Source organism: Pan troglodytes, chromosome 14 (assembly GCF_028858775.2).
Source record: "Pan troglodytes isolate AG18354 chromosome 14, NHGRI_mPanTro3-v2.0_pri, whole genome shotgun sequence".
Classification (NCBI taxonomy): domain Eukaryota; kingdom Metazoa; phylum Chordata; class Mammalia; order Primates; family Hominidae; genus Pan; species Pan troglodytes.
This window is the reverse complement of record NC_072412.2, coordinates 106,983,120-106,999,934: the sequence shown is the minus strand read 5'-3', so window position 1 is coordinate 106,999,934 and position 16,815 is coordinate 106,983,120. Positions and strand designations below refer to the sequence as shown.

At 34.8% G+C, this 16,815-nt stretch overlaps 1 protein-coding gene across 7 annotated transcripts in view; it reads left to right on the top strand.

Annotated features, from left to right (window-relative positions):
* Positions 1-16,815, top strand: part of NALCN (sodium leak channel, non-selective) — a 363,838-nt gene that overhangs the window by 22,841 nt on the left and 324,182 nt on the right. For all 7 annotated transcript variants that reach the window (XM_024348325.3, XM_001149573.6, XM_009427188.5 and 4 more), the window contains exons 4-6: positions 14,640-14,723; positions 16,236-16,375; positions 16,464-16,592. In XM_024348325.3, the coding sequence (XP_024204093.1) occupies positions 14,640-14,723; positions 16,236-16,375; positions 16,464-16,592 (353 nt within the window). The remainder of the gene's footprint in view (positions 1-14,639; positions 14,724-16,235; positions 16,376-16,463; positions 16,593-16,815) is intronic.

The window sequence follows — 16,815 nt, the reverse complement described above, 5'->3', positions numbered from 1 at the left end:
AGAGATGGGGCTTCTCCATGTTGGTCTCGAACTCCCGACCTCAGGTGATCTGCCCGCCTCGGCCTCCCACTTATGTTTCTTAAGTCTCCTTTAAGTCTCTGTAAGTCCACTAAGTTTCAGCTTTTCACATCCTGCAAAAAATTTTCCTATGTCATTGATCCATTGGAAGACATGCGTCTTTTGTCTTGCGGAAGATTCTACATTTGAGATTTGGCTGATTGTTTCCAGATGGTGCTCTTTAATAGTTTCTGTGTACTCCATGTCCTCTGAACTGCTTTGTATTTTGACCAGCAATGCACACAGGTGCTTCTTTCCCACATGGTCACCTCAAAATATGTCAGACTTCTGGATATTTGCCAGTCTGAAGGGTGGGAAACGGTAATCCACTGTGGTTTTAATTTGCATTTCCCTTTTGAGAGTGCGGTTAGATGGGATTTTATGTATCAAGAGCCATTTTTAGGTTACTATTTTTTCATTCAATTTTGGCCACTCTGTGTGTGTTAGAAGTATCAGCCGTTTGTGATATAAGTTGCAATTGTTTTTCCCAGTTTGCCATTGTCATTGGCTTTGTTTGTGGTTATTTGTACCATACACAATTCTTATCCAAATCATGGACAAACTTTCTATTGTCTGCATTTTATGTCATACAGGAGAGTTTTGTAGGTTTCCTCTTATAGATTTTGCACATTCTTGGTTATATTTATGCTTTGGTATTTTATTTCATCATTTTGTTATTTGTATGAGGTCTTCTATTACATGTTCTAACTTGTTCTTTTAAATGAAGGCTGTTGGTTTCTATACATTAATATTATATTCTGCTACTTTACTAAATGTTCTAGATTCTTGTATTAGTCATAATAGTTTTCCTGCTAATTCTTTTGATGCTTCCATATGATCATATCATATTCAAATAAAGAAAGATTTGTCTTTTTCTTTGTAATTTTTATGCCCTAGTTGCTTTTACTTACTTAAAGTAAAATAAATGAATTGACTAACACTGCCGGTAAAATTTTAAATATAGTAGAGGTAGTGAACATTTTTATTTTGTTTTGTTTTTGGTTTATCTAGAACATCTCTAGTGTTTCTTCATTAACTAGTTCAAAAATTGGGATTTGAAGTATGTATACATTATTGGATTAAGTGAATAAACTTTAATTTCACATTTTGAGAGTTGTAGCACAACTAGCTTTTTAATTTGTCAAATGATTATTTTTAATTTGTCAAATTATTATTTTTTCCTTAGTGCTTGTAAGAGAAGAGATTTTTAAATACTGAGTTATCCTTCCATTCCTATAAAGAAAAAGCCCTACTGGGTCAACATACATTTTTATTCTATTTTAATGTATTGTTTTGTTATATATGTTATTATTTTCCTTATTTTAAATTTGGTCTAATCTTTGTCAGGTTTTGATATTAGATTTTTCATGTGTGTGGGTGGCGGGCATGTATGCACACTATAAAATAGTCTGAGCACTCTCAGAATTGTTTTCACTTTAAAAGTTTGGTATCAGTTCCCGGTGAAATCATCTGGTCCTGTTGCGTTTTTGTGGGGGTTCCTTTGCAGTATTTCCTATTTCTTCTATGGAAATTGTCTATTTTATTTTTAGTTTTATTTTGTTTTTTTTGTTTGTTTTTGTTTTTGTTTTTGTTTTTTCGAGATGGAGTCTCACTCTTGTCACCCAGGCTGGAGTGCAGTGGTTCATTTTCGGCTCACTGCAACCTCTGTCCCCCAGGTTCAAGCGATTCTCCTGCCTTAGCCTCCTGAGTAGCTGGGACTACAAGCGTGTGCCACCACGCCTGGCTAACTTTTTGTGTGTTTAGTAGAGATGCGGTTTCACTGTGTTGGCCAGGATGGTCTCAATCTCCTGACCTTGTGATCCACCTGTCTTGGCTTCCCAAAGTGCTGGGATTAGAGGCGTGAGCCACTGTGGCAGACCTATGTCTTCATTTTTTAGTAGAGACAAGATCTTGCTCTGTTGCCCAGGCTGGAGTGCAGTGGTGTGATCATAGCTCACTGCAACCTCCAGTTCTTGGGATCAAGAGATCTCCCACCTCATCCTCCCATGTAGCTGGGACTACAGGTGTGTGCCACCATGTGTGGCTGATTCTTAAAACTTTTTTTAGAGACAGGGTCTTGCTATGTTGCCCAGGCTGGTCTCCAACTCCCGGACTCAAGCGATCCTCCCACCTCGGCCTCCCAAAGTGCTGGGATTACAGGCGTGAGTCACAGTGTTCAGTCAAAACTGTCTGTTTCAGACTTGCTTGGTCTATTGGGGTCTATTTGGTGAAGTATATTTTCTTAGGAAATTATCCCCTATTTATTTTGTTTAATTATTTGGTAACATAGACCTGTGTAAATAGCTTTTCTTTCCTCTGTTTGATTTTCTCCTAATTTTGTATTTTTTTGTTATTTTGGTTAGCATTTTGTTGTCATTAGGTTGGCTAGTAGTATTTTTTGTTTGTTCCATTTTGTTTTAGGTTAGCCAATTGGTTTGCTCATTTTGTTGATTTTTTTTAAAAAGAATCAGCTTAATTAACTTATTAATTTTTGTTTAATTTTTTTCCTTTAAAAATATTTTTATTATACTTTAAGTTCTAGGGTACATGTGCATAATATGCAGGTTTGTTACATATGTATACATGTGCCATGTTAGTGTGCTGCATCCATTAACTTGTCATTTACATTAGGTATATCTCCTAATGCTATCCCTCCCCCCTCCCCCCACCCCATGACAGGCCCCGGTTTGTGATGTTCCCCTTCCTGTGTCCAAGTGCATTTATTAGTTTCTTTCTTTGCTTTATTTGGTTTACTTTATGGGTCTGTTTCTAACTTTTCGAAGGTGTTTGTCTCACATTTTCATTTCTTGAGACTCTTAAATCTGCTGCTTCCTTGCCTCGTGGTTAAAATGTTAACCACAAGGATAATGTTAACCAGCAGCATAAAATGTTACTGCTGAGAATGTTTTTTTTTCCCTCGAAGTGGCTTGCTCTTTTCTCCTGAATACGGAAAGAGACTTTCCCTTTATTGTTCAAGTCAGCAGCTCTATGAGAATGTATGTTATCTTTTTGTTGATAGTTACGGATATATTTTCCTAGTTTCATCATGTGATATTTATTTTATTGCATTGTTTTCAGGATTCCTTTTGTATTCTAATTATACCAGGAGCTATGGTTTGGTCTTTCCTTTCCTTTGTTTTCTTTCCGTGTATTTCCCTCTGTTTTTATGTTTTCTACATTCTCTTTCCCTTGCTTCACTCCTCATGCTGTCCCCTCACTCCTCTGTCCCCTGTATTTCACTCCTCTTTCTCAAATTCTTTTTTCATTTCTTTTTCATCATTTCCTGGACAGTTTTTGTTCTTTCTTTTTTCAGTTTCCTATCATTTAGACATCATTTCTGTGTTTTCTTATTTCTAGTTTTGTGATTCTTTTGGAGCTTCTATTTGTTTAAATTTCTTTTGGTCATGTTGTCATATTCGATTATAGTCTTCATCTGCTTTGAGTGTTTATTTTCTGTTTATACGTTTATGTATTATTTTATTTTTACTTTTATTATTTTTTGAGACAGAACCTCGCTCTGTCACCCAGGCCGGAGTACAGTGGCGCAATCTCGGCTCACTGCAACCTCCACCTTCTGGGTTCAAGCAATTCTCCTGCCTCAGCCTCCTGAGTAGCTGAGATTACAGGCACGCGCCACCACACCCGGCTAATTTTTGTATTTTTAGTAGAGATGGGGTTTCACCATGTTGGCCAGGCCGGTCTCAGACTCCTGACCTCAGGTGATTCGCCTGCCTTGGCCTCCCAAGGTGCTGGGATTCCAGGCGTGAGCCACCATGCCCGGCCTGTGTATTATTTCATTCATCTTATACTGTAATGTTTTTACAAGGGCTTCATCATGATCCGTTTGTTTGGTTGTTGTTCTTGTTGTTCACATGAAATGGGAGTTTTTCCCACACATTGGGTAGAGTAGCCTCTGCATATTGTCAGTACGAGGGGTCCCTCCACTGTTGTTATCCTGATGGGTAAACATGGAGCTTTTCTGTGTACCCACCGTCAGGTTCTGAGCTCTGCTGCCTCTGGACTGCTGGCCCAATTATCGAATATTTCTTACCCACTGGCCCCAGTGTCCCTGCCCTACTGAATTTCCATTCTAAACATGGGGCTGTGGTCTGGAAAGGGTTTTTGTTGGGTGTCCTTTGGAGTTTCTAATATTCCATTGCCTCTGATCTTTCTGCAGTTTCTTGGGGACATTGGTAGTCATTTGTTTTTGTTTTGTTCCTTTGTTTTACATTAACCTGCAACTTGCAGCCTACCAGTTTACATTTCTACAAATGTTGCCATTTATTTTAAGGTTCACCTTCTGAGATATCTGCTCAGCATTCCACACGTATTTATTAGTGATTTTGGGGTTTTGGAAATCTACTGGTTTATGGAAGAGGTGGGCATCCTCCATAGCTTCAGTGAACAGATTTCAGGATGATTCCAAAATTGTCTGTATCTTCCGCAATGTGGCTAGGCTAGTTTTTATAAGCACTAGGTTTAGATAAGCATAGGTTCAGAAAACTGGAACCTGTCTCAGGAGGCCATCTTGGGAGAAAGTTGGTCTTGGGAGAATGCTAACATCTCTGTTATTCACAGTACTCCCCTGGACGTTGCCCAGCCCTAGCTCACATTCTGTGTTTCACTAGAGGGCCATGAATGGCCCTGTCACTTGTGTGTAGTGGTTATTGGGGCCATGGCAACCTTTGCGCATGCATTGAAAGATCTGAATATTCTGGGTGAAGCATTTTATGATTGAAATTGCCATGTGTTGACTTCTTAAGGGTTCCATTTGAATGAAACAAATAAGTGACATGTTCCTAGAAGAAAACGTTTGTTTTTGTAAGTCATTAAATAAAGACTTGGATTTCACATCACTAAAATGATAGTAGGCATTCTGCTAGTTGTCACAGTCTAATGATAAAAAGAACAGAGGCATACTTAATATATAAATTATATACTCATTCCAAGTGAACAGAGCAGTGAGAGAACACAAGTTTTAATAATGTAAATGTTAGAAGTTGAATCAATAGTTGAAAGAGAAAGAAATGACTTAGGACCAAATCGTTTTCAAAATGCTGTAAATTAGCCATTTCCAGTATTTTCACATTTCCATCAACATTTGGGTGATGAGCTATTTACTACAACCAAAAAATATTTTTTTTATTTTCAATCTGTAAGAGGTGAAATTTAAAATGAAAATCAAATAAGGTTTTCTGGTTTTCATTCAGAAATAATTGGATCAAATACAACTGTAATGCAATTTTAGTAATATTGCACTGTTAACATTATCTTGAAGTAGTCAGCTCAACTTCATAGCTCAGTAAAACTGGTATTCTATGTTTAAATGCTAACTAATGTTTTAGTTAAATATAGTTAAATATGAAATCTGTTTATCCTGAACCAAGCTTTAAATGTATCAACTCACTAAATTTTTACCATCATGGCCTCTATTATTGTTAGAGGGTAATAATTATATCAATAAGTACTGTCATTTTCATGATATTAAATCTAAGCCACAGTTTTATTATTTTTGTACTACAGACTTCTTCAAACATGCATGTCATAACAGATACAGCTCAAAGAGTATATTGGGCTTGATATTATGTTCTTATATTCAAAACTTAAACTTTTAATAAGACTTTATTTTAGCAAAATGTCCTTTGTCACATTAAATGTATGTTCCTAATTTACATTTTATTAGCTTTGCATTTTTGTATTTGTAAATTTGTTTTGCTTTTACACTTACATGAGAAATTTGTACATATTGTAGGTGTTTAAGTTACATCATAATAAAAACACACTGTCACATCGAAGCTCTATACCTTTCAGGGGACCTCTCATATTACTCAAGTTTGAGTTACTGTGCTTTCTTCAACCCTGCCATAATTTGTAAAACTTTTGTTAAGCACCTGTCTGCTGAAAACCTCATCATTTTTCATACTTTTTCTACCTTAATACATTTGCCAATAGCACTGCAGTTATCTCTCAATTCTTTAGTCCCTTCACCCAGAGTAATTTGCAGATATGTGCTGCGTTTTCTCACTAACATTTAAGCTTGTATTTTTTCATACATAAATAGGAACGTTATGAATATACATGTTCTATTTTAATCTTCAGGTTACACTTTTCATAGTAAGTTTTCACATTGTTTGGAACAGAGTTGTGCAAATATGAAATGTTTAATATTCACTGATTTCCAACTAAAATATTTCTAAGGAATAGTCAAATTTAGTTATTGAGTGAGCAGTACCTGTTAGCCATGTGTTCTGGGTGGAAAAGTGTGTGTGAGTTGATGTACACATATGCCAGTAATTTGGGAAATGCTAACCTTTTATTTTTTAAAGAGTCCTTTCCATGCATAAAACTGTTAGTCCATAAGAAAATATTTATAGAAGCAAACCAATGTATTTTTGCCCAGCTGTCATGCACAATTCTTTAAAATTATACCTAGCCAATTTTGGCAATGTTGTGGTGTACCTAAGAGTCATACCTAATCGTTAAAGTAGTGTTATCCAATGATAACTAGTTTATAAAATTATGCACAACAAACCAAACCCAGAAACTTTATTTTTTCAAAACAAACGTGTCAAAGCTGTGGCTTCCTAGCATTGCCTACTAAGTTTATTGACCTAGTAATTTGCCAAATATATTAAAATATGTATAAATATAAATATAAAATATGTAAGATATGAAAATGTTTAAGATATTTAAGATATAAATGTAATATAAGAATGAGTTATATTCTTAAACCCAAGTACAGTTTCCAAGTTTTCCTTTAGTCATCCAGCAACCATTTATTGAACACTTACAATGAGCTCATCTCTGTCCTTGGAGAAGGGAAACAGACAAAACCAAGCAGAGCCCCTGTCCTCAGAGAAAGCCTGGTTCACTCTGTGGGACAGACTTAGCACATACAGGCACTCTTCATTTTCAACATCCAATATATTTCTGAAAACATGCTGGATAGCATATTTTCAGAAAATAGGCACTTCTATTTCACTAATTTATATGGGAAAACTAATAATGTATTAGGGGAGCTCTGACCGATTTCTCCAAATATCACTACATTACCATCTAATACCTATACAAGTCAACCTGCATATTTCTGCAAAATAAAAAGCATTTAAAACATCCCTTACCCAATTATTTGCACTAATCAAACCACAGTGGATGTTTTATATGTGCCCAACAATAACAGGAAGTTTCTGTTATTAAGTAAATTTAAAAAATACATTCAAGTACCATCCACCATATTTTATTGAATTGTTGATATCATCAATTGTAAAAAAAATGGCATCACTTCACAGATTCACGGGTCTCTAAGAAATAATAAAGGCTTCTAATTATACTTTGACTGTAAGATGTAAGATTTTAATTGAAGCATCAATTAGAAGATGCATGCTGAATCCAGAATTGTGCAACTGTGTTGGAGCAGGGTAGGGTGTGTTTTAGAATTGGTGAAATATGATAAAATGGGCCTGGGTTGGTAAACTCAATTTTTGGATCTTTTGAAAGGCTAACTTTCAGGGGAAAGGTAAGAAAGAGGAAGATATCAATGCACTAGCATTAAATAGTTAAGTAGGTAAACAATGCTGGTACAAGATTGGGCCCAAAAGGTGAACAACAGAGATACACCTGCATTGCACACTATACCTTTGGCAGAATCCATTGGCAACTTTAATGTCTCCATTGGCACACGTGCAAAGTCATTGTAGTGGTTCTTCTAGGTTCATAGTGATTCTGGGGCAAACATTTTTTGCAGATATAAATAGCAAATATTAGTACAGTGAGAATCTACATAGAGAGGGACCTTCTTTTTTTTATGAAAGGGCTTTAATAGTGGTCTGTAAAAGCTATGGGGGAGGCAGGCATAAAAAAGAAAAGGACCAAAACTGTCTGCTTGGGGATATCAGAGAAGTCTTGAAGAAAGAGGAACGTGAAACGATGCCTTGAAGGATGAGTAAGTGTGGTCTGTGGCAGGGGTGATGGAAGTAAGATAGAAGTAAGGGATCTCACGGAGAAAGAAAAGGAATATGAGACACAAAGGAGTGGAACAGCAAGGTACATGCCGAGCTCAAAGTAGTCAGAAGTGGCAGATGGGCTGTGCACAGGAGGCAGCTGGAGAGGAGTTTGTGAAACTAGACCTGGCTGCATCATGGAGGGCCCAGCAGGCTCTGCAAGGAGTTCTGACTTTGTTCTGTGGTCAGTAAAGATGCATGGAGGATTTTCATCTGAGAGAGGTACAATCTGATTTGTGTTTGAATAGTTCACTCTGGAGGTTACATGCTGGATGCACAGCTGGGGAGAGAAACTGAAGCAGAAAGTCCTTCCGGCAAGAAATGTCTTTAACAATTTTTGTTGGAGGAATGCATTTGTTTTAAGTGTTTTCCATCTTTTATAATATTCCCAAAGCTTGAAGGTGCTTGCCCATCAATTCCCACTCCTCAGCAACTTTCTTCTAATTGCCTCCCTAATTCCTCTTGCTGGAAGCATTTTCACTCACCAAATCCCTAGAGGTGAAAAGAAACTATTTGGATGATACATGTCTGTGTTGTTGCAGAGCACTTCATGCATTGCAGACTGTGAATTCTTTAGACCATTCTCAGTTGTCTATTTCACATCTGGCAATAGATACAAGTAAAAGTAGCATGCGTCCTTTAAGCACTGTTGAAGTAATATATAATGATGCTAAGACATAGTGACAGATGGGCCCTGGAAACTTGGGACAATAAATCCTGTTCTCATGAAACTGTACCAGTGCATATCATTTTGTCACTGCAAAATATATCCCTGTAAATGTGTTTCCTTTTTCTGCTTGTTAAATACTTGCATGATATGTTGTTACTTTCTTACCTTATCATTGATTGGCAGTCTTCAAGTGTTTACCGTTATAAAAATTGACATATACAGCTCTTGAAGCATTCATCTCCTCAGCCACCAAAGTGCTGATTTTTGCGCATAGCTCAAGCACTCTCTGCCCTCCATTTCTTGTTGATGGAACAAACAAATTAAAACATTTTTTCATATTTAAAGTGTTAAAATATCTTGAGTACCACTGGGCATTCATATGTGTTAGCTTCTGGTTGCATATTTTAGAAGTGGGTTGCAAATATTATAACTTGAGCCTCAATACAGCAGAATTTTAAAGGCTCTGGCCATGCTTATAAATGGAATCAAAGCAACTTTGACTACTATGGCTAGGGCTTCTGACGATAATTTGATAAATGTGCCAGATACAAAACATAATCCAAGATTGTATTGCAAAGTGTCAGATTTCAAGGTCTGCATTCTACTTATTTAAAAGTATTATGAACTTATTGTGCCTTAGCAATTATTGATAATGATTAATATGATAGTAATTTTAATTCCTACCAGTTCAATTGTATTTACAATCATGGTAATGTATAAAATATGTAAACCGTAACTGTATTTGCATGGCATGTTTAGTTCTGCTTATGCAAACTGTGCTAATCCAGGCAGTATCCATAAGTCATCTCATAATCTCATCTGTGATCTTTCATGGTTACAAAGGAGCCAGAAAGGAATAATTTCTTTTTAGAAGCATACAAATAATTTCAGTGAATAGATGGATGGATGGATGCATTCATTAAGAAATATTAACTGACATCTTGCTGTATACATTGTATATTAACTGACATCTTGCTGTATTAACTGACACTGTATCTAAGACATGGTTCATGTACCTATCTCATCATTCATTTAATATCTGCTATATGTCACCCACTGTACTGGGTGCTGCAAACACAACCTTAAATTATCCGACTTAAAGTCTCAGGGTGTTACTCATCTTCAGAACACACTCAAACATTTACCATGAGAGATAGACTTCTTTTTTTTTTCTAATGTAACTCCAGAGAATACATTCAGAGAAGATTTAAGTAGGAAACTCAAACTTCACCATCAGATCCAATAAGTTGGAGAGACTAAATATAAATTCATGAAATAACCAATATGGATTACAAAGGCGTATTCTGCGAGTAACACAAGATGCACATTATTTATATACATGAGCTGAATTGTCAGTTCTTGCGTGACGCCTGAGTTAAGGTGATCAGAAGAGGCTCTAGTCAGATCACTCTGGAAGGAAAGGTTGGCACAGACTTGGCAGAATTTTTCAGGAAGATGGACAGCATGAAAAACAATGAACATTAAAAAGCCAAAGATTTTTTACAAATGGAAAAATGCTGAGGGTTGCTGGCCTTTGTATCTTGGGTCATAACTCTGCTTATAAAAGACGTTTATGAATATTGAATGACTCTTGGAAACATGAACCAAAAAATAATGAAACTTATGCCCAGAGGATTATTTCCATACTTTACTGGGAAAATAAAAAGAGGTCAATTCTGATTGACCACTGCATACCATCTAGCATGTGCTGAGCTTGTTGGTGACACAGGAATGCCACTATATGTTTCTGAAAAGTCCAACACAGAAGACATTCCAAACAAAACAATTAAATTACTTCCTATGGAAAAGAAAGTTTTCTATATTACGTAGTAGAATTTTTGCTAAGCCAGTTTTTATAACTGAGGTCGTTTGAAATTAAGATGTGTGTATGCTTCTAATTTCTGATCACCACTGGTGCTTGTAAAATGATTTAAAATAATTCATGATTTTATATAGTTTGAAATGTAGTGTGGGCCAGTTTTACAACATTAATTTCCTTAGCAAAGAAATCAGAAACAAAAACTCAGTCACATCTGTTATTGATAGCTTTTCATTCTGAATTGGTGAGACCCCAATTTTTAAATTTAAATTTATTTTTGCCAACTGGAGAAGTGATTGTGTTAAAGCTAAAATGTCCAACTTAAAAAAAAATTGAAAAGCTATTTTTAAAAATTTAACATGTAAGCATTGGTCCAAAAACATATCAGAATACATTGTGAAAAGCATGTCTCTCCTCCACCTTTGGCTCCTGGCCATTCACTTGCCTGCCCGCCTCCCCACAACACAAAGGGAAGTATCACTGTTTATCCTCATTTGTTAACATTGTAAATGTACCTCAGTGTAATGGTGAGCTCTCATTCTATGTTCCACCGAGTTTAATTCATTTCTAAAGCAAATTATGAGCAATTAAAAAGAGGGTAATTGTAGTGCTACTACATATAACATTGTTAATGACAAAAATGAAATAAAATACTAATACTGTTTTGAAAAAGTACAATATAAATTCATCCTATTTGGGTGCCTGTGTACTCAACGATCTATAATTACTCTTTTCCTGCCTAATATATACTCATTCATTGCTCCAATTTTAACATAGTTCTCTGCTGAGTCCCATAAAATTTCAGTTTTCGTTTTTGGAATTCTTTGCATTTTTAAAAACAAGTGACAACTATGCCTAGTTCTTAAAATAAAGATGAAGTGATACTTTTCTTTTTTTTTCCCTAACACACAAGTAAAAAACATTTGTTCATTTGATCAAAGTCCATTTGAAAATATACACTTTTATTTTTCTTCATGACACTTGTCAACATATAACATACTGAATATTTTATATTTTATTTCATTCAGAATGTAAATTGCATAAAGACAGAAGCGTTTGTTTTGTTCACCCTTGTATCCCTAGTTCTTGAACACTGCCTAGATTAAAGGGATGCTTATGAGCTGAGGGAAAGAAGGAAGGAAGGGAGGGAGGGAGGGAAGAAGGAAGGAAAGAAGGGCACAACTTTAAATAATTCATCTTCTATTATCTTCTTGGGTGTTAATCAAATTTAGGCTCAGAAAAAGTCAATTTTATATGGGCTATATTATCTGTATTTAGATTATAATTAATTTACATTTTCAACTGTGCAATATATGAGGCAAGTATGATGCTTATAGTTAAAGATCCTCTGTGAGATCTTTAACACAACTATTAAAAAATGCAACTATAAAAAAAGTTGAAGATGACTATAAAAAATCCTTACATTATTTGTTATATATTTAACCTTTGTGATGCGTTTATGTGTAGCACATAAACACTAGTAGCATCGGAAGCATCCTAAGATGCAGCTTTTCTCTTCCTTGGGTATAAATCTTCATATGATGATAATCACACAATTTAATAAGGCCATTGTCCTTCTTGTCACCCAGAGCCAAGCTTCAGAGTTTGCTTTCATATCTCTTTTGTGAGTCTTCCCGAACCCAGGAGTCACCAAGTTTGGTTGATTATCTTGCCCCTGAAAACATTATTTGTCCATTCATTTGGGAATTAACATTGGTTTCTCTAAACTCCCCATAGAATTAATCTTACCATCTTTCCCACCATGTTTATAGCTTTAAGTTATTTTGCTTTATATACTAGCTGGATGTGTTCACATCTGTTTTTCTACAAGACTGTTCTTTTGGTTGGTGGTGGTGGTGATGGTGGTGTGTGTGTGTGTGTGTGTGTTAGCCAGGCATTATATATCCTCTAATGTAAAACAGGCACTTACCCAGTGTTCATTAAGTTGAGTTTATACTTCATTTTTGGGTCAAATAACTTCCATTAAGTGTTTTATCATAGTGTTAGTTTTGCATACACCATAAACTATTTCCAGAAACCTCTCAAGGAGATATTTGGATACCTATTTATTACTAAAGGTAGAGGCTTATGTCAATATCCTGCAACATGTTTTATCATTTGATTTGAAATCTTGGCATTTTATTTCTATTTTCATTTCCCTAGCAGGTTTAATCAGAGGAGGTAATGATATATGTGACTGAATTCAGAATTGACTTACATGGATGATTACAGAATTCATGATTAAATGGGATAGTCCTAAAAAAGCAAAGGCTTTTCTATTTAAAGTTTCTAATTTTTAACCTCATGAAGTTTTCTGTTTTATTATTCCAAAGGCATTTTTTAAATTCCCTTGTTATTAAAGCATTCTAATGTCAGAATAGATACTCTATTAAAAAATGAAAGTGGTACATCTTTATCTTTCTCTTACATATACAATCCCAATTAAAATTAAAGTCAATATGTGTTTTCCTTGCAAATTAAGACAAGTTTCTTCTTCACTTTTTTTTGGTTAGTCTTGAATTCTATTTTTATTACACTGTGGTCCAAGAGAATGGTTGTTTTGATTTCAGTTATTTTGCATTTTCTGAGAGATGTTTTATGTCTGATTAAGTGTTGATTTTAGAATATGTGCTATGTGACAATGAGAAAAAATGTATATATATGTGTATATATACATCCACATATATACAGTGGAAAGTTCTGTAGATGTCTGTCAGGTGCATTTGATCTTTGGGGGTTTTTGCCTTAATGATCTAATACTGTCAAGGTGTTGAAATCTCCCATTATTACTATGCAGAACTGTAAGTCTCTTTGAACATCTCTAAGAACTTGCTTTATAAATTCGGGTGTTCCTGTGTAAAGTGCGTATATAGTTAGGATAGTTGGGTCTTTTTTTATTATTATAAAAAATTTGCAGAATGTGCAGTTTTGTTACACAGGTATACACGTGCCATGGTGGTTTGCTGCACCACCAACCTGTCATCTACGTTAGGTGTTTCTCCTAATGCTATCCCTCTCCTAGCCCCCCACCTCTTGACAGGCCCGTGTGTGATGTTCCCCTCCCTGTGTCCATATGTTCTCATTGTTCAACTCCCACTTATGAGTGAGAACATGCAGTGTTTGGTTTTCTGTTCCTGTGTTAGTTTGGCTGAGAGTGATGGTTTCCAGCTTCATCCATGTCCCTTCAAGAAACATGAACTCATCCTTTTTTATGGCTGCATAGTATTCCATAGTATATTGGGCCACATTTTCTTTATCCAGTTTATCATTGATGGGCATTTGGATTGATTCCAAGTCTTTGCTATTGTGAATAGTGCTGCAATAAACATACGTGTGAATGTGTCCTTATACTAGAATGATTTATAATCCTTTGGGTATATATCCAGTAATGGGATTGCTAGGTCAAATGGTATTTCTGGTTCTAGATCCTTGAGGAATCGCCACACTGTCTTTCACAATGGTTGAACTAATTTACACTCCCACCAACAGTGTAAAAGTGTTCCTAGTTCTCTACATCCTCTCCAGCATCTGTTGTTTCCTGACTTTTTAATGATCACCATTAAACTGGCGTGAGATGGTATCTCATTGTGGTTTTGATTTGCATTTCTCTAATGACCAGTGATGATGAGCTTTTTTTCTTCTTCACTTTTTAATCAGCTTGAAGTGAATGCCTTGTTAGTTTTCCTACTAACGGTGCTAAACCTAGCAGTTTTAAAGACCTTCCTGTTGACCACAGTGCGCTCTTGGTTCTTGTAGGCAGGGAGCTGGCTTAGGACCTACATAGCATATTTGGAACAATGGCTTCTGGTTCTTTAAGTGTTAGAATTTGTGTGGCTGAGAAAAAAAAATAGTGATATTTTCCCTTTGCATGAATTAAATATTTTACCTGCAAAGTTGCTTGTCTTTTATAAATTATTTTTCTTATAAGTAATGCTACTTAAAATGCTAAACTTATTCCTTGTGAAAGTCTGTTCTATTATGATACAAAAATTGTAGATAGCTTTTATTGAAATAATATTTGACATTTTCCTCCACAGATTGTTCTTTAAAATATTTGCTTTGCCTAATAATGCCATGTAAAATTTATTTTTAGGGGGATAGTTCCTATGTGAAAGATCGCTGGTGTGTTTTTGATGGATTTATGGTCTTTTGCCTTTGGGTTTCTTTGGTGCTACAGGTAATTAAATATTTTTTAAATTACAAGCGGGTATTCTCCAAAATGGGAATTATTTTGCATTAAAAGTCTAAATAGAAATATGACAAAATATATATCAAATGTGATTGTGTAATTGCCTACAACATTTTATTTTATTTTTATTTTAACAGATGTGATTAATCTGTTTACTCTGACATATTTGAAATTTGAAAAATTAATTTTAATTGATACGTAATACTTGTATGTATTTATGGGGGACTGAGTGATATTTGATGTATACAAGGTGTAATGATCAAATCTGCATAATTAGCAATTTTATATCACCTCAAACATTTTATTGTTAGAAAAGTCAATAGCTGTAATATCTTAATTATTGTCAGTTATGTTTGTGAATTATTTCTCAATCAGAAACAAAAATCAATACTATAGAAAATTATTAGCTGTTAATCAGATATAAAATATATTCCCTGAAATGAAGGAAACAATGTGGAGTAATATTTCTGTATTTGTAAATAAAAAATTGAACTTAAAAATTTAAAGTCTAGTCTCCCCATATTTGGATAGGTATTAGCCAACATAAAATACTATATTGCAAATATTAAATGCTTTATTATAAGTGATGGGGAACGTACATTAAAAAGACTTACAGGACAGATTTGATTGGAAAATAAGTAGAATTAATTTCTGTGCATTCATTCAGACATGATTTTGCCTTTTAATTCAACTAAAGTTACTATATTCTATTGATTTGATTTGATCTGTTTTGATTTGATTGTGGTAAGAATGCCTAACATGAAATCTACTGTTTTAATGAATTTTAATTGTACAATAAATTATTGTTAACTATAGGTACAATGTTGTACAGGTCTCTAGAGTTCAGTCATCTATTCTTTATTTAAAAATTCAGAATTCAAAACTTCACAGCCCATTCTGCCAACTCATCATAGTGTTTGTTGATAAGCTTTCCTTTCATATTTTTGTAAAGTTCACCTCTCCCACAATTTAATTTCATCGCTCATATATTTTTTTAATCAGCTTTGTCAGGTTGAATTGTTTCTCACATTAATGTGTTCTTTTCCATTTAATAACTATTATGTGATTGACAAACATTTCAAATTATTATTTTGCCTGTTAGTAAATAGTGCAATTCTTTTTTAATATTTTAACCCTTTCTCTATTACTTTATTTTCTAGATATTCAAAAGCCTCCACTAAAGAACGTTATTAACAAGAAAGACAGCATACTTACTATATATTCTAAGTTGGCACTTCTTGTAACTAAAAACTGTCTTAACGAACGAGACAGGAAATGAACAAGATTAATGTTGTTCTTATTAGTTTATGTATTTGTTTCTGTTAAGATAGCTATAGCTTCAAAATATACTCAAAAGAAAGTGGATTTTGGTGGAAAATAATGTACGGCTAAATTCAGAGTAGAGGTGCACCTACTTATGCTGCTAACATCTGTATGTTCCATGACTATAAGCAATGCTAAGGGAAAATCCAACCTCATTTACCCATCTTTTAATTGTAGGTGTTTGAAATTGCTGATATAGTTGATCAGATGTCACCTTGGGGCATGTTGAGGATTCCACGGCCACTGATTATGATCCGAGCATTCCGGATTTATTTCCGATTTGAACTGCCAAGGACCAGAATTACAAATATTTTAAAGTGAGCACTGCTTTACAATAAGTTAAGAGGAAAAGTTTATGAAGTTTTTTGTAAGTTTTATGTACTTTACCTACTTTTGTTTCCCTAGGCGATCCGGAGAACAAATATGGAGTGTTTCCATTTTTCTACTTTTCTTTCTACTTCTTTATGGAATTTTAGGAGTTCAGATGTTTGGAACATTTACTTATCACTGTGTTGTAAACGACACAAAACCAGGGTAAGTTAATCTATTAACTGCATTTTAATCTAGTTGATTAACAAAGATATCTCTGTAATTTTCATGAGAATAACCTCTGTGTCAGATTTTTCAAACAGTGCTTATGCCCTCTTTGTTCTGTGTCTCTGCTTCCTCGGTATTGTTTTTGTCCAATTTTTATTTTATTTTATTTTATTTTTGAGATGGAGTCTCGCTCTGTCATGAGGCTGGGGTGCAGTGGCAC